The sequence below is a fragment of the Haliotis rubra genome, unplaced genomic scaffold, assembly GCF_003918875.1.
Source record: "Haliotis rubra isolate DU_JTF1 unplaced genomic scaffold, ASM391887v1 Scf617, whole genome shotgun sequence".
Classification (NCBI taxonomy): Eukaryota; Metazoa; Mollusca; class Gastropoda; order Lepetellida; family Haliotidae; genus Haliotis; species Haliotis rubra.
The window spans coordinates 486,210-507,499 of record NW_025767321.1 but is presented as its reverse complement, the minus strand read 5'-3'; the positions used below and the strand labels follow the sequence as shown (position 1 = coordinate 507,499).

General features: G+C 41.8%; 1 protein-coding gene across 2 annotated transcripts; it reads left to right on the top strand.

Annotated features, from left to right (window-relative positions):
- The first annotated feature begins 315 nt into the window (after nucleotides 1-315).
- On the top strand, nucleotides 316-20,032 carry LOC124256079 (sodium-coupled monocarboxylate transporter 1-like). 2 transcript variants are annotated; one of them, XM_046690012.1, is made up of 11 exons: nucleotides 316-464; nucleotides 729-869; nucleotides 1,526-1,655; nucleotides 4,420-4,508; nucleotides 5,714-5,838; nucleotides 7,181-7,338; nucleotides 8,362-8,573; nucleotides 15,393-15,493; nucleotides 18,170-18,243; nucleotides 18,584-18,664; nucleotides 19,062-20,032. In XM_046690012.1, the coding sequence occupies exons 1-11, from the start codon at nucleotides 400-402 to the stop codon at nucleotides 19,188-19,190; spliced, it is 1,305 nt and encodes a 434-aa protein (XP_046545968.1). In that variant the 5' UTR covers nucleotides 316-399; the 3' UTR covers nucleotides 19,191-20,032. The 2 variants fall into 2 exon arrangements, with proteins under 2 accessions (XP_046545968.1, XP_046545969.1); XM_046690013.1 differs by lacking the exons at nucleotides 316-464; nucleotides 729-869 and adding an exon at nucleotides 888-1,014.
- Nucleotides 20,033-21,290: the final 1,258 nt, after the last annotated feature.

Sequence of the window (21,290 nt, the reverse complement as noted above, 5' to 3'; positions counted from 1 at the left end):
TTGCAGCTGTATGTCATGTAGCAGTTGTGTGTCATGTTGCAGTTGTGTGTCATGTTGTAGCTTTATGTCATGTTCCAATTGTGTGTCATGTGGCAGTCGTATGTCATGTTGTAGCTTAATGTCATGTTCCAGTTGTGTATCATTTTGTAGCTTTATGTCATGTTGCAGTTGTATGTCATGTCGTAGCTTTATGCCATGGTGCAACAGTATGTCATGTTGGAGCAGTATGTCATGTTGTAGTTGTATGCCATGTTGCTGTTTTATGTCATTTGCTGCCGTTATATATCACGTTGTGTTACATGTTGTAGGGTGGTATAAAAGCTGTTGTGTGGACAGATGTTTTCCAACTGTTAATCATCATTGGAGGATTGTTCGCCCTTGTTGTACAAGGCGCCCTCGATGTTGGAGGACTGGGGAAGATATTCGAGAGAGCCACCCAAGGGGGGAAGAATGCCATATTTTGAGTAAGAATTCAGTTGTTTGTCATTTCCACAAACTTTGATACTTTAAATTGAAATAGGCTATTTTCAGGCTAAATTCTTATCATCATCATCATCACCACTACCATCATCATCACAATCACCACCACACCATCATCATCGTCATCCTGTCATCATCATCATCATCATCATCATCATCATCACAACCAATACCACAACACCTTCGTCATCGTCATCCATGTGTTGCCGATTTGAATTAATGTTACAATCATAATTATCTTTTGTCAGCTTCAACCCTGATCCCTTTGTGAGGAATAGCTTCTGGACTCTGAACATCGGCGGATTCTTCACTTTCCTGACAGTGTTCGCGTCCAACCAGGCCACGCTACAGCGTTACTCCAGCGTTAAGTCACTCAGAGGAGCGCAGCTGTGAGCACATTAGATATTAGTGAGGGGGATTAGGTGATAAAACATGTCGAAGCAACTCTGCAGTGTAAGGTTTCAAAGTTTAAACTTAACAAGGCTACGATAACCTACCTCTGTACTGAAAAGGCAGGATATGTATATGTTAAAGGTGAGTCGGTTGTCTGCCGATCATGTTATCTGATGGCGCTGTGTACTTTCTAAGGTGCAATCACGTCATCATAATATGCTCACTTACATGACAGGCGTTGAATATGTGCACAAAGCTACTCGACAAGGACATTATGAGAGGTCCTATCCAAGGTCCTATCCTAAACAAACAAACGAGACGAGCTGAAATCGCATCTCAAACGTTACTGTTAGAACCCACGAACCCGTGGCGTACCAGGTTTAAATTGATCTTCAGCAACCCATGCTTGTCGTAAGAGGCGACTAACGGGATCGGGTTGTTAGGCTCGCTGACTTGGTTGACACATGCCATCATATCCCAGTTGCGCAGATCGATGCTCGTGATGTCAATCACATGATTGTCTGGTACCGACTCGATTATATACAGACCACCGCTATGTAGCTGGAATACTGGAATGGGGTGTTAAACACCAAACATCCATTCAACCACTGCGCAAAACAATATTCGCATATTTCATATCCCTGTTTTCCAGTGTACTGTGGCTGGCCTTGCCTATCGCCATTTTGAACATGTTGCTGATCTGTGCTGTGGGTCTGGCAATATACGCCCGCTACCACGACTGCGATCCGTTCCTCAGTGGGCGAATCGCCAAACTCGACCAGGTAGGAGGTTACAGCTGCATGCATGCAACTTACATTTCTGTCAACAAACCAACAACTTCAATATCTAAGGACAATCGTGTTAATATCGTTTACAAGGAACAGTAGGTTGGCACAGGTGGCCCTGTCGTTGCGGATGATTTAGAAAACTATGATCGACGGTTCGAATCCCAGATTCGCTGTGATTATGTTTCAAGGTTTATCAGCACAATACCGTGCTGGAGGATTTCACGATGGTCTACGTCAAGATATTAAAGGCCAACTCGGGGTTACCTCTCTTATCAGCCGGGGCGGTGGGTAGCCTAGTGGTTAAAGCGTCCGCTCGTCACGTCGAAGACCCGGGTTCGATTCTCCACATTAGTACAATACATGGAGCCAATTTCTGGTATTCCCCGTCGTGATATTGTTGGAATATTGGTGTAGAAATATACTCACTCACTCATTCTCTTCAGCCAGACACCACGAGTCCCTCAAAAGGACAACGATGGGCTTATCAATGTTTAAATATCAGGTGGGGTAGCCTCGTGGTTTGACCCGGGTTCGATTCCTCACATAGGTACAATGTGTGCAACCCATTTCTGGTGTCCCCCGCCGTGATATTTGTGGAACATTGCTAAAAGCGGCGTCAAACTCAACTCACGCACACCCTTAAATGTTTGCGGATATGAGCAGGGGGTGGTCATAAATGATAATTTGTAGATATCCTCTTCCATAGCTGGACTCACGTGAAGCCTGAGGAGAATCGATATCATATTAGGAGGACATATAAATTCCGCTGACCAGGATGGTAATACGATACGACCAACGAGGGTTGAAAATAGTTCTGAAATTTAACCATGTTAGTATTGATGTTACACACTATGAAATTATGATGAGAAAACTTTACCTACAAAAAGCAAGCCTTTTACTACATTCTACGTGACTGCTATAAATGATGGATACCTTCACTATATTGACAGATTGTACCCTTATACACGACGGATACCCTCTCTATATTGACAGATTGTACCTTTATATATATGGTGGATACCCTCTGTATATTGACAGATTGTACCCTTATACTCGACGGATACCCTCTCTATATTGACAGATTGTACCCTTATACACGACGGATACCTTCTCTGTATTGACAGATTGTACCCTTATACTCGACGGATACCCTCTGTATATTGACAGATTGTACCCTTATACTCGACGGATACCCTCTCTATATTGACAGATTGTACCCTTATACTCGACGGATACCTTCTCTATATTGACAGATTGTACCCTTATACTCGACGGATACCCTCTCTATATTGACAGATTGTACCCTTATACACGACGGATACCTTCTCTATATTGACAGATTGTACCCTTATACTCGACGGATACCCTCTGTATATTGACAGATTGTACCCTTATACTCGACGGATACCCTCTCTATATTGACAGATTGTACCCTTATACACGACGGATACCTTCTCTATATTGACAGATTGTACCCTTATACTCGACGGATACCCTCTCTATATTGACAGATTGTACCCTTATACACGACGGATACCCTGTCTATATTGACAGATTGTACCCTTATACACGACGGATACCCTGTCTATATTGACAGATTGTACCCTTATACACGACGGATACCCTCTCTATATTGACAGATTGTACCCTTATACTCGACGGATACCCTCTCTATATTGACAGATTGTACCCTTATACTCGACGGATACCCTCTCTATATTGACAGATTGTACCCTTATACACGACGGATACCCTCTCTATATTGACAGATTGTACCCTTATACACGACGGATACCCTCTCTATATTGACAGATTGTACCCTATTACTCGACGGATACCCTCTCTATATTGACAGATTGTACCCTTATACACGACGGATACCCTCTCTATATTGACAGATTGTACCCTTATACTCGACGGATACCCTCTCTATATTGACAGATTGTACCCTTATACTCGACGGATACCCTCTGTATATTGACAGATTGTACCCTTATACTCGACGGATACCCTCTCTATATTGACAGATTGTACCCTTATACACGACGGATACCCTCTCTATATTGACAGATTGTACCCTTATACACGACGGATACCTTCTCTATATTGACAGATTATACCTTTATATATGGTGGATACCCTCTGTATATTGACAGATTGTACCCTTATACTCGACGGATACCCTCTGTATATTGACAGATTGTACCCTTATACACGACGGATACCCTCTCTATATTGACAGATTGTACCCTTATACACGACGGATACCCTCTCTATATTGACAGATTGTACCCTTATACACGACGGATACCTTCTCTATATTGACAGATTATACCTTTATATATGGTGGATACCCTCTGTATATTGACAGATTGTACCCTTATACTCGACGGATACCCTCTGTATATTGACAGATTGTACCCTTATACACGACGGATACCCTCTCTATATTGACAGATTGTACCCTTATACACGACGGATACCCTCTCTATATTGACAGATTGTACCCTTATACACGACGGATACCTTCTCTATATTGACAGATTATACCTTTATATATGGTGGATACCCTCTGTATATTGACAGATTGTACCCTTATACTCGACGGATACCCTCTGTATATTGACAGATTGTACCCTTATACACGACGGATACCCTCTCTATATTGACAGATTGTACCCTTATACACGACGGATACCCTCTCTATATTGACAGATTATGCCTTTATGTATGGTGGATACCCTCTGTATATTGACAGATTGTACCGCTATATATGATGGATACCCTCGGCAGTATCCCCGGCCTACCTGGACTATTTGTTTCCTGTATATTCAGCGCTTCACTCAGGTATGCAAATAAAAGACGCGAAACACATCGATGTTTGGTAGTATAGGTTTTTTCAATGTACAGTTAACCCCGTTTGTCGGTCTGTTGCTTTAGCAATCCGTTTTCTCCGACGAATACTGCTTCAAAGGTTACATTGGTATACGTTCGATTCCCCACATGTGTGGAGCCCATTTCTGGTGTCCTCCGCTGAGATATTGCTGGAGTATTGCTAACAACGGCGTAAAACAAAACTCACTCACCCAGTCACACATAGATACATAGGAAACACTCAGTAAAATCATTCTCAAATCTGCGAAAGTGTTAAGCTTAAGCCGTTGACATTAACACATTTTAACGATACATATCGACGTTACGGCATAGCAGCCCATGCTTGTCATCAAGTAAGTTGTACGCTTCATTGCTAGAAGTGAGTATTTATGGCCCATACCCGTGAAGGTCCGGGTTAGAATATTGATCTTCAGTAACCCATGCTTGTCATAAAAGGCGACTAACGGGATCGGGTGGTCAGTCTCGCTGACTTGGTTGACACATGTCATCGGTTCCCAATTGCGCAGATCGATGCTCATGATGTTGATCACTGGATTATCTGGTCCAGACTCGATTATGTACAGACCGCCACCATATAGCTGAAATATTGCTGTGTGCGGCGTAAAATTAAACTCACTCACTCATTTATAGGTCCCGTGTGAGAAATACGCATAATGTCGAAAAGCGCACGTAAAATATCCAAATTAGCAGCAGCAGCCTAACGCCGCAAAGCAGGACAAGTAACAAACCAGACAATCAAGTTATCGATGAACCAGAAAATCTAGTTGTATATTTTGAATTAAAAGTTAGAGTTAAGAGATTCCTGCGCTTTCAAGTAAAGAGAAAAAATTTGGAAACCACGTCTTTGTTGCATATTTGCCAACTCTTTCGCTTAAGACTCACCCCTTTCTTATTCATGTCTCTCTGACGATAAAACTGATAAATCTCACGTTTAACTTTTACATGCACACTTTGACCACTTAAAATCACTCAAATTGGTCTGAATATATGTTTTTCAGTGACTTTTTTGAGAAGGGAATTTGCAATTGTGCGTTGACGTGGAATTTCAACCAGGTTCTACCCTGGACCCATCAGGGCATATGGCCGTTGGAACCGGGTATCCTTGCGGTTGGAATGTTTGTTGTTGTACAACCAAAGTTCAACGGATCTGTTTTCAGTACTGTCTCCTCCGGAGTGAACTCTCTTGCCGCTGTGTCAATCTGTGACTACGTGAAACCGTTCCTGGCATTATTTGAGAACAAGCCGTCTTCAAGAACAGTCTCTATACTCTCCATGGCGTGCTGTAAGTTATAGTTCCTATGACTTTTTTGGTACAATATAGAACACACTTTATGGATAACAACTTCTTTTTTCGTGAGTGCGACGTTTCGATACAGATTCTTGTACCGTTGTCAAGCATAATGGAACACGAAGAAGGGGGAAGTATATATATGCTGGATGTAACAATGTAACAAAGAAAACAACATAATTAACATATTTGGCTAGGCAGAAAGCTGATGAAGCCAGAGAGTAGACAAAGGACAGGCGTGGAAGCCAATGATGTACAAATAATAATGAGATGTTTATACAGCAGTGAGTTTATACAGTAGATTGGGCTTGGTGGATGAGTGCATCATAAGCGGATGGAATGAAGTATCCTTGGTCTCGGTTGATGGTGGGCTTTTGACGTTTGATGTGGATGGCTTCGGTGAGCTTGCGTTTTGCGTTTAATGAAGTCTGTTTGTTTGTTAGAGAGAATGGTGATGTCAGACCACTCTATTTGATGATTGGGGCTTGGTTTGATGTGGTCGGAAATGGCTGATTTGCTGTCGGAATTGGTAACAGAGGTCTGATGTTCTTATTGTTCCATTATGCTTGACAACGGTACAAGAATCTGTATCGAAACGTCGCACTCACGAATAAAAAGAAGTTGTTATCCATAAAGTGTGTTCTATATAGTTCCTATGGTTGAAACAATGTTGAAAGGGATATTTTCACAAGACCAATATATCGATTCGTAAGGTATGCATCATACGTTACATAATGAAACATAATGAAGAATTCAGCGCTACCAACCCATACTTGTAAAGTGCGATTGGGGACCGGGTGGTCGGGCTCGCTGACTTGGTTCCCAAATGCGTAGATCGATGCTCACAATACTGATCACTGGATTGTCTGGTCCAGACGCGATCATTTACAGACCGCCCCATGTAGCTGGGATACTGGCAATTAACATTAATAATTATACGTTTGTTCACATACTCATTTCAAATTAACAGTAAGTTATATTATTATTAATAAGTTAATAGGTTCGTCTAATAGTGAAACACGTACAAGTTATTAGATCACGGAATCATTAAGATGAAGTGCACAGTAATTTATCAGTTCAAGTGACACTTAAAATCATTAACAGTTATTAATGAGTTTATACAATAACTGAAAAAGTAACATAATTTTATTGGATCACATAATCGTTGACAATTAATGTCAACACTTTTTGAATTTGTTCAAGTAATAACTTTAAATGAACAGTTATTAATAAGTTCACGTAATAATTTATAATTGCCATTAACAGCGAAATTCTGGTGAAATTCACAGTAACTAAGCAAAAGTTTATCTCATCATCAGCATTTATTTCACTGCAGCAATTTTCTACGGGATGCTGACGGTAGGCTTGGCGTACGTCGCGGGTGTTGTGGGGAAGACTGTGCTACAAATTGGCCTCAGTGTGTTCGGAATGCTGGGGGGACCGTTACTGGGGCTGTTCTGTAACGGGATGTTCTTCCCCTTTGTAAACTCTTGGGTAAGTCTGTGATAGATCACCCGTGAAGATACGGGTAGTCTGTGATAGATCACCCGTGACGATACGGGTTAGAATTTGTCTACAGCAACCCTTGCCTATCCTAAGAGGCGACTAACGGGATCGGGTGGTCAGACTCGCTGGTTTGGTTGACATATGTCATCGTATCCCAATTGGTTAGATCTATGCTCATGATGTTGATCACTGGATTGTCTGGCCGCCGCCATATTTATTGACTATTGTCCAGTAAACCCAGTTAATATTTCATTCTTTTGGAACCATGACTAGTATCAGCACAACATTTTACTCGAACTCCACATAACTCGAATTTCGTGCTCTAAGAAGTCCAGTTATCAATATTTTATTGAATCCTCATTATGATGTTTCCAGGACATTGAGCTGTCACGCTGTTTTACCACTGATATACTCAGTCTGTGCAGAGTTCTGTCCCCTTATGGTTGGGGACCGCCTCTGTGGTGTAGTGGTTAGAGCGTCCGCCCGGAGAGTGGAAGGTCGCGGGTTCGATCCCCGACCGCATCATACCAAAAGACGTAAAAATATGGTACTTGTTGGTCCCTGCCTGGCGCTCGGCATTAATGGGTACAACAAGGACTGGTCGGCTCGGTGGGGTATTCATGCTTCACTGAGGCATGGTATCTCAGTGGGCTAGCACTATAAAACTAGCTTCAGTCTGGGCTAGTACAAGCAGGCGCACATACACATACACACGCATGCACGTCGTCATATGAGCGCAATATTTTCAAGCACGACGTTAAACCTAATTTCACCTCACCTCACCTTATGGTTGGTTCCCTGTCAGCAAACCAATCACCACTCCCACACCATGTTCTGTGTTACCCCAATGTTTAATATTCCTGTGGCCTTCATTACGTCGAGATTTCCCCCACATTAACACAGTTTGTGATGTAACTGAACTACTATTTAAAGCTCCGTTAACCTCAAATGACTTACTGTTAAAACATAATCGTGTTTACTTCACTGAGAGAATTACCCACATGCTTGCAGGGTGCTGGTGCTGGGTTGACGAGCAGCCTCGGGGTGTCCCTGTGGTTAGGGATCGGCGCTGCCCTGCAGCCTGCCAAGAGAGGTGCCCTGAATTTGGTCACAGAGGGCTGCACCATCGACAGCGGCAATGTTACCACTTCAGCATTATCTGTTTTCTCCAGTCTCGCTCCTACGTTAAATACAACAGATGTTCCAGCCACTACACTTGATGTGTGAGTATTGCTTTAACGTGTTGCAACTGTTGGGGATGTTTGTGTACTGACAGATACAACTCACGGGTATGTTTGTGTACTGAAAGATACAACTGTCGGGTATGTTTGTGTACTGGCAGATAGAACTCACGGGTATGTTTGTGTACTGAAAGATACAACTGTCGGGTATGTTTGTGTACTGACAGATACAACTGTCAGGTATGTTTGTTTACTGGCGGATAGAACTGTCGGGTATATTTGTTTACTGGCGGATACAACTGTTGGGTATGTTTGTTTACTGACAGATACAACTATCAGGTATGTTTGTTTACTGGCGGATAGAACTGACGGGTATATTCGTTTACTGACAGATACAACTGTCGAATATGTTTGTGTACTGACAGATACAACTGTCAGGTATGTTTGTTTACTGGCGGATAGAACTGACGGGTATATTTGTTTACTGACAGATACAACTGACGGAAATGTTTGCACTGGCGGATAGAACTGACGGGTATATTTGTTTACTGGCGGATACAACTGATGGGTAAATTAGTGTACTGACAGATGCAACTGTCGGGAATGTTTGTGTACTGGCGGATACAACTGACGGGTATGTTTGTGTACTGACAGATACAACTGACGGGAATGTTTGCTAACGGGCGGATAGAACTGACGGGTATATTTGTTTACTGACAGATACAACTGTCGAGTATGTTTGTGTACTGACAGATACAACTATCGGGTATGTTTGTTTACTGGCGGATAGAACTGACGGGTGTATTCGTTTACTGACAGACACAACTGTCGAGTATGTTTGTGTACTGACAGATACAACTATCGGGTATATTTGTTTACTGGCGGATACAACTGATGGGTAAATTAGTGTACTGACAGATGCAACTGTCGGGAATGTTTGTGTACTGGCGGATACAACTGACGGGTATGTTTGTGTACTGACAGATACAACTGACGGGAATGTTTGCTAACGGGCGGATAGAACTGACGGGTATATTTGTTTACTGACAGATACAACTGTCGAGTATGTTTGTGTACTGACAGATACAACTATCGGGTATGTTTGTTTACTGGCGGATAGAACTGACGGTTGTATTCGTTTACTGACAGATACAACTGTCGAGTATGTTTGTGTACTGACAGATACAACTATCGGAAATATCTTTTTACTGGCGGATACAACTGACGGGTAAATTAGTGTACTGACAGATACAACTGTCGGGAATGTTTGTTTACTGGCAGATACAACTGACGGGTAAATTTGTGTACTGACAGATACAACACACGGGAATGTTTGCTTACTGGCGGATAGAACTGACGGGTATATTTGTTTACTGACAGATACAACTGTCGAGTATGTTTGTGTACTGACAGATACAACTATCGGAAATATCTTTTTACTGGCGGATACAACTGACGGGTAAATTAGTGTACTGACAGATACAACTGTTGGGGATGTTTGTGTACTGGCGGATAGAACTGACGGGTATATTTGTGTACTGACAGAGACAACACACGGGAATGTTTGCTTACTGCCGGATAGAACTGACGGGTATATTTGTTTACTGATAGATACAACTGTCGAGTATGTTTTGGTACTGACAGATACAACTATCGGGTATGTTTGTTTACTGGCGGATAGAACTGACGGGTTTGTTTGTGTACTGACAGATACAACTGACGGGTATGTTTGTGTACTGACAGATAGAACTATCGGGTATGTTTGTGTACTGACAGATACAACTGTCGAGTATGTTTGTGTACTGACAGATACAACTATCGGGTATGTTTGTTTACTGGCGGATAGAACTGACGGGTATATTCGTTTACTGACAGATACAACTGTCGAGTATGTTTGTGTACTGACAGATACAACTATCGGAAATATCTTTTTACTGGCGGATACAACTGACGGGTAAATTAGTGTACTGACAGATACAACTGTCGGGAATGTTTGTTTACTGGTAGATACAACTGACGGGTAAATTTGTGTACTGACAGATACAACTGACGGGTATGTTTGTGTACTGGCAGATACAACTGTCGGGTATGTTTGTGTTCTGAGAGGTACAACTGTCTGGTATGTTTGTTTACTTGCGGATAGAACTGACGGGTATATTTGTTTACTGGCGGATACATCTGACGGGTATGTTTGTGTATTGACAAATACAACTGTTGGGGATGTTTGTGTACTGACAGATACAACTGACGGGTATGTTTGTGTACTGACAGATACAACTGTCAGGTATGTTTGTTTACTGGCGGATAGAACTGTCGGGTATATTCGTTTACTGACAGATACAACTGTCGAATATGTTTGTGTACTGACAGATACAACTGTCAGGTATGTTTGTTTACTGGCGGATAGAACTGTCGGGTATATTTGTTTACTGACAGATACAACTGACGGAAATGTTTGCACTGGCGGATAGAACTGACGGGTATATTCGTTTACTGACAGACACAACTGTCGAGTATGTTTGTGTACTGACAGATGCAACTATCGGGTATATTTGTTTACTGGCGGATACAACTGATGGGTAAATTAGTGTACTGACAGATGCAACTGTCGGGAATGTTTGTGTACTGGCGGATACAACTGACGGGTATGTTTGTGTACTGACAGATACAACTGACGGGAATGTTTGCTAACGGGCGGATAGAACTGACGGGTATATTTGTTTACTCACAGATACAACTGTCGAGTATGTTTGTGTACTGACAGATACAACTATCGGGTATGTTTGTTTACTGGCGGATAGAACTGACGGGTATATTTGTTTACTGACAGATACAACTGTCGAGTATGTTTGTGTACTGACAGATACAACTATCGGGTATGTTTGTTTACTGGCGGATAGAACTGACGGGTATATTCGTTTACTGACAGATACAACTGTCGAATATGTTTGTGTACTGACAGATACAACTATCGGAAATATCTTTTTACTGACGGATACAACTGACGGGTAAATTAGTGTACTGACAGATACAACTGTCGGGAATGTTTGTTTACTGGCAGATACAACTGACGGGTAAATTTGTGTACTGACAGATACAACTGACGGGTATGTTTGTGTCCTGGCTTATACAACTGTCGGGTATGTTTGTGTTCTGAGAGGTACAACTGTCTGGTATGTTTGTTTACTTGCGGATAGAACTGACTGGTATATTTGTTTACTGGCGGATACATCTGACGGGTATGTTTGTGTATTGACAAATACAACTGTTGGGGATGTTTGTGTACTGACAGATACAACTGACGGGTATGTTTGTGTACTGGCAGATACAACTGTCGGGTATGTTTTCGTACTGACAGATATAACTCTCGGGTATGTTTGTGCGCTGAGAGATACAACTGACGGGTATGTTTGTGTACTGACAGATACAACTGTCGGGGATGTTTGTGTACTGGCAGATACAACTGTCGGGTATGTTTGTGTACTGACAGATACAACTGTTGGGGATGTTTGTGTACTGGCAGATACAACTGTCGGGTATGTTTGTGTACTGACAGATACAACTGTCGGGTATGTTTTCGTACTGACAGATACAACTCTCGGGTATTTTTGTTTACTGGCGGATAGAACTGACGGGTATATTTGTGTACTGACAGATACAACTGTTGGGGATGTTTGTGTACTGACAGATACAACTGTTGGGGATGTTTGTGTACTGACAGATACAACTGTCGAGTATGTTTGTGTACTGACAGATACAACTGACGGGGATGTTTGTGTACTGACAGATACAACTGTTGGGGATGTTTGTGTACTGACAGATACAACTGACGGGGATGTTTGTGTACTGACAGATACAACTGACGGGGATGTTCGTGTACTGACAGATACAACTGACGGGTATGTTCGTGTACTGACAGATACAACTGACGGGTATGTTTGTGTACTGACAGATACAACTGTCAGATATGTTTGTTTACTGGCGGATAGAACTGTCGGGTATATTTGTTTACTGGCGGATACAACTGACGGGTAAATTTGTGTACTGACATATACAACTGTCGGGTATATTTTCGTACTGACAGATACAACTGTCGGGTATGTTTTCGTACTGACAGATACAACTCTCGGGTATTTTTGTTTACTGGCGGATAGAACTGACGGGTATATTTGTGTACTGACAGATACAACTGTTGGGGATGTTTGTGTACTGACAGATACAACTATTGGGGATGTTTGTGTACTGACAGCTACAACTGACGGGTATGTTTGTGTACTGACAGATACAACTGACGGGGATGTTTGTGTACTGACAGATACAACTGTTGGGGATGTTTGTGTACTGACAGATACAACTGACGGGGATGTTTGTGTACTGACAGATACAACTGACGGGGATGTTTGTGTACTGACATATACAACTGTTGGGGATGTTTGTGTACTGACAGATACAACTGTTGGGGATGTTTGTGTACTGACAGATACAACTGTTGGGGATGTTTGTGTACTGACAGATACAACTGTTGGGGATGTTTGTGTACTGACAGATACAACTGTTGGGGATGTTTGTGTACTGACAGACGCAACTGTTGGGGATGTTTGTGTACTGACAGATACAACTGTTGGGGATGTTTGTGTACTGACAGATACAACTGTTGGGGATGTTTGTGTACTGACAGATACAACTGACGGGGATGTTTGTGTACTGACAGATACAACTGTTGGGGAGGTTTGTGTACTGACAGATACAACTGACGGGTATGTTTATGTACTGGCAGATACAACGGTCGGGTATGTTTTCGTACTGACAGATATAACTCTCGGGTTTATTTATTTACTGGCGGATACAACTGTCGGGTATGTTTGTGTACTGACAGATACAACTGTCGGGTATGTTTGTGTACTGACAGATACAACTGTCAGGTATATTTATTTACTGGCGAATACAACTGTCGGGAATGTTTGTTTACTGATAGATACAACTGACGGGTATGTTTGTGTACTTAGAGATACAACTGACGGGTATGTTTGTGTACTGACAGATATAACTGATTTGTATGTTTGTGTATTGACAGATACAACTGTTGGGGATGTTTGTTTACTGACAGATACAACTGACGGGTATGTTTGTGTACTGGCAGATACAACGGTCGGGTATGTTTTCGTACTGATAGATATAACTCTCGGGTATATTTATTTACTGGCGGATACAACTGACGGGTATGTTTGTGTACTGACAGATACAACTGTCAGGTATGTTTGTTTACTGGCGGATAGAACTGTTGGGTATATTTGTTTACTGGCGGATAGAACTGACGGGTATATTTGTTCACTGACAGATACAACTGTCGGGAATGTTTGTTTACTGGCGGATACAACTGACGGGTATGTTTGTGTACTGACAGATACAACTGACTGGTATGTTTGTGTATTGACAGATACAACTGACTGGTATGTTGGTGTACTGGCAGATACAACGGTCGGGTATGTTTTCGTACTGACAGATATAACTCTCGGGTATATTTATTTACTGGTGGATAGAACTGACGGGTATATTTGTGTACTGACAGATAAAACTGTTGGGGATGTTTGTTTACTGACAGATACAACTGTCGGGTATGTTTGTGTACTGAGAGATACAACTGACGGGTATGTTTGTGTACTGACAGATACAACTGACGGGTATATTTGTGTACTGACAGATACAACAGTCGGGTATGTTTGTGTACTGAGACCTACAACTGTTGAGTATATATGTGTACTGACAGATACAACTGCCGGAGCTGTTTGTTTACTGGCGGATACAACTGACGGGTATGTTTGTGTACTGACAGATACAACTGTCGGGCATGTTTGTTTACTGGCGGAAACAACTGTCTGGTATGTTTGTTTACTTGCAGATAGAACTGACGGGTATATTTGTGTACTGACAGATACAACTGTCGGGTATGTTTATGGTCCGACAGATATCATTATTGCTTAGCAGGGGCGGCGGGGTAGCCTAGTGGTTAATGCGTTGGCTCGTCACGCCGAAGACCCGGGTTCGCATCCCCACATGTGTACATTGTGTGAAGCCCATTTCTGGTGTCCCCCGCCGTGATGTTTCTGGAATATTGCTAAAAGCTGCGTAAAACCAAAGTGAGTCAGTCAGTATTATTACTGAGCGTTAACTTCAGTTAGGTGCAAAAGGTCATAAATATTGCAGGTCTGCATGACGCGTGATACTGTCCGAAACACTGACCATTACAGGGAGTGCTCACACCTCCCTTCTCATTGCCACCTGCGTTAAGGCTTGGGGACGTGGTGGACAGCAAGGTGTCGTGTACTGTTGATTCTGATCGAGCACGTGCAGGCACCGTCGTATAGCCGGAGTCTGGCTGGGTGCTGAGTAACTTACATTGTATGAACACTGAGTGAGTTGGTTGGTTTGTTGTGTAACGTCCCACTCAGCAATATTCCAGCTATATAGCGGCGGTCTGTAATTAATCGAGACTGGATCGGGTGGTCAGGCTCGCTGACTTGGTTGATACATGTCATCGTATCCCACTTGCGAAGATCGATGCACGTGATGTTGATCACTGGATTGTCTGGTCCAGACTCGATTACACAGACCGCCGACATAAAACTGGGATATTTCTGAGTGCGGCGTAAAACTAAACTCACTGACTCATTGGATAAAGTCAATTCCAAGATCCGCAATTCACTAATATGTACGATGTTCCTCCCCTTTACATAATGTTCGAATGTAGACTAACATTTAGTCTTGTGTACATGTTGAACTGTATCAGTAGACACGGAACTTTGGATGAAGTCTATTCAAAGATCTGCAGGTCATTAATATGTACCATTTTCATCGTTCCAGTGACATCTTAGACAAAATATACAGTCTGTCATATCTCCACTACAGCACAGTGTCGGTCACGGTGGCAATCGTGGTGGGAATTGTTGTTTCTATTCTAACAGGTAAGATAATTATTCTTTAATCACATAGTTATAGTACGTTAAGTCGTTTCTGGTGTCCATGGTCGTAAGATTGCTGAAATACTGATATTGCGGCGTACCACCTTAATCACTCATTTAGTACTGTTCGTTCATTTGCCGTTTTGAAGAGGTTGCGTTTGCATCTTACACGCAATGCTTACATGGGTTTAAGCATTAAAGTTTACAGTGCCATGTTACATATTAAAGATCAACCGGACCCGTGAAGAGCCGGGTTAGAATTGATCTTCAGTAACCCTTGCTTGTCGTAAGAGGCGACTGACGGGTGGTCAGGCTCGCCGACTTGGTTGACACATGTCACCGTATTCCAACTACGTAGATCGATGTTCATGATGTTGATCACTGGATTGTCTGGTCCAGACTCGATATAGTTCGAATATTGCAGCGTAAAGCTCGACTCACTCACTCAAAGGTCAACCGAACACTAGTCAATGGGTACTGGTGTTCTACCCTGGGATTATATCCTCTGCATTTTTACTGTGACATTCCAAATCATAACAGTCACAACCGGATATGCAAACGTAATTACATATTGTATACACTGTGACCATGGAATTGTCCGTTTAGCAGAGCACCGCTTGGTGGCAAACCGAAACATGAGTCTCATTAACCTATTCAGACAATGACCTACTTTTCAGCCGATCCGAATTTTCTCGTGTGAAAGTGAAAATAGACATCACAAACAACTATGGTTACACTGAATTCCAGTTCCTTGTTCCATACGAAAATGGTATTTACTAATGAATTTCAATTTTAAAGTTTAATAACATCGTATTCCTACATTTTATGGCGAGGTATAGGCAGCATGACCTTAACTAAGACGTCACAGACTGCCCCAGTTTGATGAAGTCGGAAAATGATTCACAATGCATCTGGCACACTGGTTACATCGGTTATGTGTTTTCCTTGCTTACTTAGTGTAGTTCAGTAACGCACAATGTGATTGATATAATATCAAGTCCGTACCAGACCGCCAAACGTTTATAGCTGCAGAGCCTCGTTTTGAGATTTCCACGTTTCTGTTTGTCAGTGCTCGCTGTACGACAGAGCACGCTGCACGACATGTATTCAAGGATTATAAGGAACGTAGTGTTGCAATATATACATGTAAGTGCTTAGATGTATCAAATAATACTGATTAATATTTATATATCCTGTTAAATGAATTGGTCTCAAAATTCTGGACTTGTTATTGTACTAAATTGCGCAAAAGGACGGAACCCAGTCAACAGGAAATGAGACTGTTGTGTAATCAATGTTTTGACTTGGTTTCCTTGTTTGTCTCTTGCGCTCGTTTGTTATTGTATTTTTACCATATGATTAAGTATGAACTTTGCCCATGACATGATCACGTGACCTTTGGGCCAAATACAAATAACGGATACTGCATGTGAATGACATGTTGTGCCGCAGGTATTTCTATAGTGTCACGCTATCACTACGGTGAAACACATCAAGTCAAAACTGACTGGATTCCATCCTATTGCAGAACTTAGTACAATAATCATTCCTGAAATTTGAGACCAACTCATTCAACTGGATATATATAAATATTAACCAGTATTATTTGATACATCTAACGACTAAGTATATTGCAACACTACGCTCCTTCTAATCCTTGCAAACATGTCGTGCAGCGTGCTCTGTCGTACAGCGTGCTCTGACAAACGGAAATCTTTGAATCTCAAAACAAGGCTCTCCCGTTAGAAAGGTTTGGCGGTCTGGTACGGACTTGATATTATATAAATCACATTGTACGTTACCAAAATACTCTTAATAAGCTCGAAAAACACATAACAGATGTAACCAGTGAGCTAGATGAATTGTGAATCATTGTACGACCTCTTCGAACAGCAGTCTGTGACGTCTTAGTTGACGACATGCTGCATAAACCTCGACATAAAATATAAGCGATTTTTTTAAACTTTAAAATTTATTTGTAAATACCATTTTCTTATGAAACAAGGATCTGGAATTTAGTGTAACCATAGTTGTTTGTAGTGTCTCTTTTCACTTTCACACGAGAAATTTCGGATCGGCTGAAAAGTAGGTGATTGTCGGAATTGGTTATTGAGACCCATGTTTCGGTTTGTCACACCAATGTTTAACTTTATTCTTCTGTTGAGTATAGGGGCGGTGGGGGAAGCCTTATGGTTAAAGCATCCGCTCGTCACGCCAAAGACCAGTTTTCGATTCCCCACATGGGCACAATGTGTGAAGCCCATTTCTGGTGTCCCCCGCCATGATATTGCTGGAATATTGCTAAAAGCGGCATAAAACCACACACACTTACTGTTTAGTATATATTGCCGTTTTTAGTTTATTTTGACAAAACATTGTGGCAATGAATGGTTGCATTTGGGGATTCTGGTAAATGAACTGATTGCTCAAATCCAGTCCAGTAATTTGTGGCTTAATGATCATCTATAGTGTGAAGTATTTTGCTTACCTTCTGTCATATATGGGGCAGTGGGGTACCCTAGTGGTTAAAGCGTTCGCTCGTCACACCGAAGGCCCGGGTTTGACTTCCCACGTGCGTACAATGTATGATACCCATTTCTGGTGTCCCCATTGCTGGAATAAGGCTTAAACCGTCGAAAAACTAAACTCACTCACTCTGACATATCTATATTCGTTTAGGTTGCAACAAAGGGAAGCCTGTGGACCCAGAATTGTATTTGCATATACGGAATGGGTTCTGCTTGTATAAAAAGGTAAATGTCGTGGTAATTGTATAATACACTAAGGTTAACTCACAGGAACCACTGATTTTAGTTCCTTATAACCGTAGTTCTTTATGCACATTTCGACTAAAATATAAAGCAAGGAGCCGCTGAAAGGTTTGTAATATCCGTCAGCTTAAATATTTTGTTTAATCAATGCTTGCTTTTATTGACCAATCCATTAAATGGCAAATGCAAACGAAACCTAAGTATTATTAATATTTGACATTGATGTTTGAATCCGGTGGACCGACATCTAAAAGAATTTTAAAAATTCTGATTACCCCAAGGGTCTCTTTGCTCATCATAGTATTCATGTCCTCTGTTTCAGTGTCTGGCTGGATATTCCCTGGCACCAAGAAACACAACTCTTGTAGAAGCTACTCCCCCATCTTATGCTCTACCATTTATGGTAAGGATACTGAGAACTGACTTGGCACTTGGCCAGTGGTTAAAGAAATAATGAAAGCAGTTTTGAAATGCGTTTAGGTGTTCCCTTCAAGTACAGCCCATAAAGCGAAACTGGGAAAGGTTTCTTCCGTTTTAAAAAATATCTGATTCATTTCCACAGCCCGTAACTGCCATGTTAACCTTTTACTAGGCTAATGATGGGAAAACTCAATTCTGACTGTGCTCTCCTAATCAAATGTGTTTGATTATCTTATATCATACTTTCTTATCATCCTAATCAGGTAAAGGAGCCTCTGATTGTTTTGATGAAAGATTACAAGATCTTGTCAGCAAGAACTGCGACTTTCTGTAATGTCTTTACAATGACGTTAAACTCATCCCGCTCCTGTTGGTTACAGATATATGACGATCACAGTATACAGGAAAAGGAGCCTACTATATCTTTGCTTGGAGCAAAGAAGACTGTCGTGAATGCAGACAAAATTGAGCATCTCCTTAAAGACGATAGCAGGTCGTCGTGTGTATAGAACCATCCAGGCAGAAGGAACTCAGTATCATTGACTTGTAGATGCTGTGACTGTGCAGCACATCTCAATTCCAACGCCACATATCGAGACAACTGATGTCAGCTGAACCAGTGGCTGTACTGAGAACGAAGGACAATGGTGGACGTCGCTCCACTATGACGTCACAACTGTTGGGATTTCGATACGCATATAGGCTGGTTGCCAGGGTACTTTTTAGTTGGTTTTAGACAACAATGCAATCAGATAGGACTTTGTAATGTTTAAGTGTGTACTTTGACTATTTGACCTGATTCCAAGGGTCATTGTGAACCACGATAGCTAACGGACAGTAGACTAGCATAGTAAAGTATGGGCTTAACATAGTGATGTTGCATCCTGGTATATAGGAGTTGCATCTTAGTATGAAACTACAGCGTCTTAGCATATAGATGTTGCATCCTGGTATATTAGAGTTGCATCTTAGTATGAAAGTACAGCGTCTTAACATATAGATGTTGCATCCTGGTATAATGGAGCTGCATCTTAGTATAAAAGTAAAGCCTCTTAGCATAGTGGTGTTACATCCTGGTATAGTGGAGAAACATCTTAGTATGCAAGTACAGCGTCTTAGCATAGTGGTGTTACATCTTAGCATAGTGATGTTCCAACCTGGAATATTGGAGTTGCATCTTACTATGAAAGTTCAGTGTCTTAGCATGGTATTGTGTTTTAGTATAGTGATGTTGCAAGATGGCGATGCTGCATCTTGGTACTGTGATATTGTCCCGTATTTGCACAGCGATGCAATAAATTCTCATGGCTGTTTGGAGTGAAATACTCTTTTAACATGCTGTGAAACCTTATATTGTGTTCTCATATTGATTGTGACATGATCTTGATAGCTGAGGCACATAAGTGTCCATACGAATTTACGCCATCATGGAAATGAATACGTTCCACTGATTAATGAACGAACTGGTCGAGTAAGATTTGTTGGCTGGTTTGCTGTTAAAATCAATCTCTCCTAAAATACATTATCGAAATTTGCGGACGTTGAATTTATTTGGTGCGGCTGTTTATATACCAAAGTTGGTAAAACTCCGGAAATTAAAATTCTGATCATTGTTACAGCAATTTAAACTTAATCTATGAAGCGTTCCACTGCCAAAAAGATCTGAAAGCAAGTGGCGACTAACGGGATCAGGTGGTCAGGCTCGCTGACTTGGTTGACACATGTCCTCGCATCCCAGTTGCGAAATCGATGACCATGATGTTGATCACTGGATAGTCTGGTCCAGACTCGATTATTTACAAACCGCCGTCATATAGCTGGAATACTGCTGAATGCGACGTTAAACAACAAACAAACAAACACAAAGAGGATCTGAAAAGATGTCATCGTATATTTTTATACTGGAAGTGTCCATATTCACGACTCCAGTAACTGTTTGCACTGGAAGCCTAGTACCGGGTCACCAATGTTTGTGTCTTCATTGATTTGTTTGAGTGAGTGAGTGAGTTTAGTTTTACGCCGCACTCGGCAATATTCCAGCCATATTGCGGTGGTCTGTAAATAATCGAGTCTGGGCCAGACAATCCAGTGATCAACTGGTTTGTTTGACAGAATGCGGGCTGCAATTGTTATTTACAATCTACCAAATTAGTCAAATCGGAACGAAGTTAGAAGGAAGGTCTGATTATAACCTTACCACAGGTAAGTGAGAATGGTTTTACGCCGCATATGACGTATCAGCAATATCACAATGTGGTGAATCGGACCTGGTTCTTCGACGTGACGAGCGAACGTTTACCCACAGGGCTCCCCCACAGACCCGCGAACCAGGAACAACGACCAGTTCCCGTAGTTCCTGCTAAGTAACTATTGCTGGGTAACGTGAAGACGTTCAAGGTCACGGCGTCATCAAGGTCACGGCGTCATCAATGTCACGACGTTGAAGAGTACATGTGTTTTTAACGGCGGGGGATCGACCCTTTGTGGCATAGTGAGTGAGTGAGTATGGCTTTACGCCGCTTTTAGCAATATTCCAGCAATATCACGGCGGGGGATTCACCCTTTGTACCTGTACGGGGGAAACGAACCCGGGGCTTCGGCGAAAATTT

What these genes read in the sequence shown, in the direction of transcription:
- LOC124256079 (XM_046690012.1), top strand. Translation starts at nt 400, where the DNA reads ATGTTGGAGGACTGGGGAAGATATTCGAGAGAGCCACCCAAGGGGGGA. An exon ending in TCACTCAGAGGAGCGCAGCT is followed by an intron (nt 870 to 1,525) that starts GTGAGCACATTA and finishes CCTGTTTTCCAG; the next exon opens with TGTACTGTGGCTGGCCTTGC. An exon ending in TGTTGTTTCTATTCTAACAG is followed by an intron (nt 15,494 to 18,169) that starts GTAAGATAATTA and finishes ATATTCGTTTAG; the next exon opens with GTTGCAACAAAGGGAAGCCT.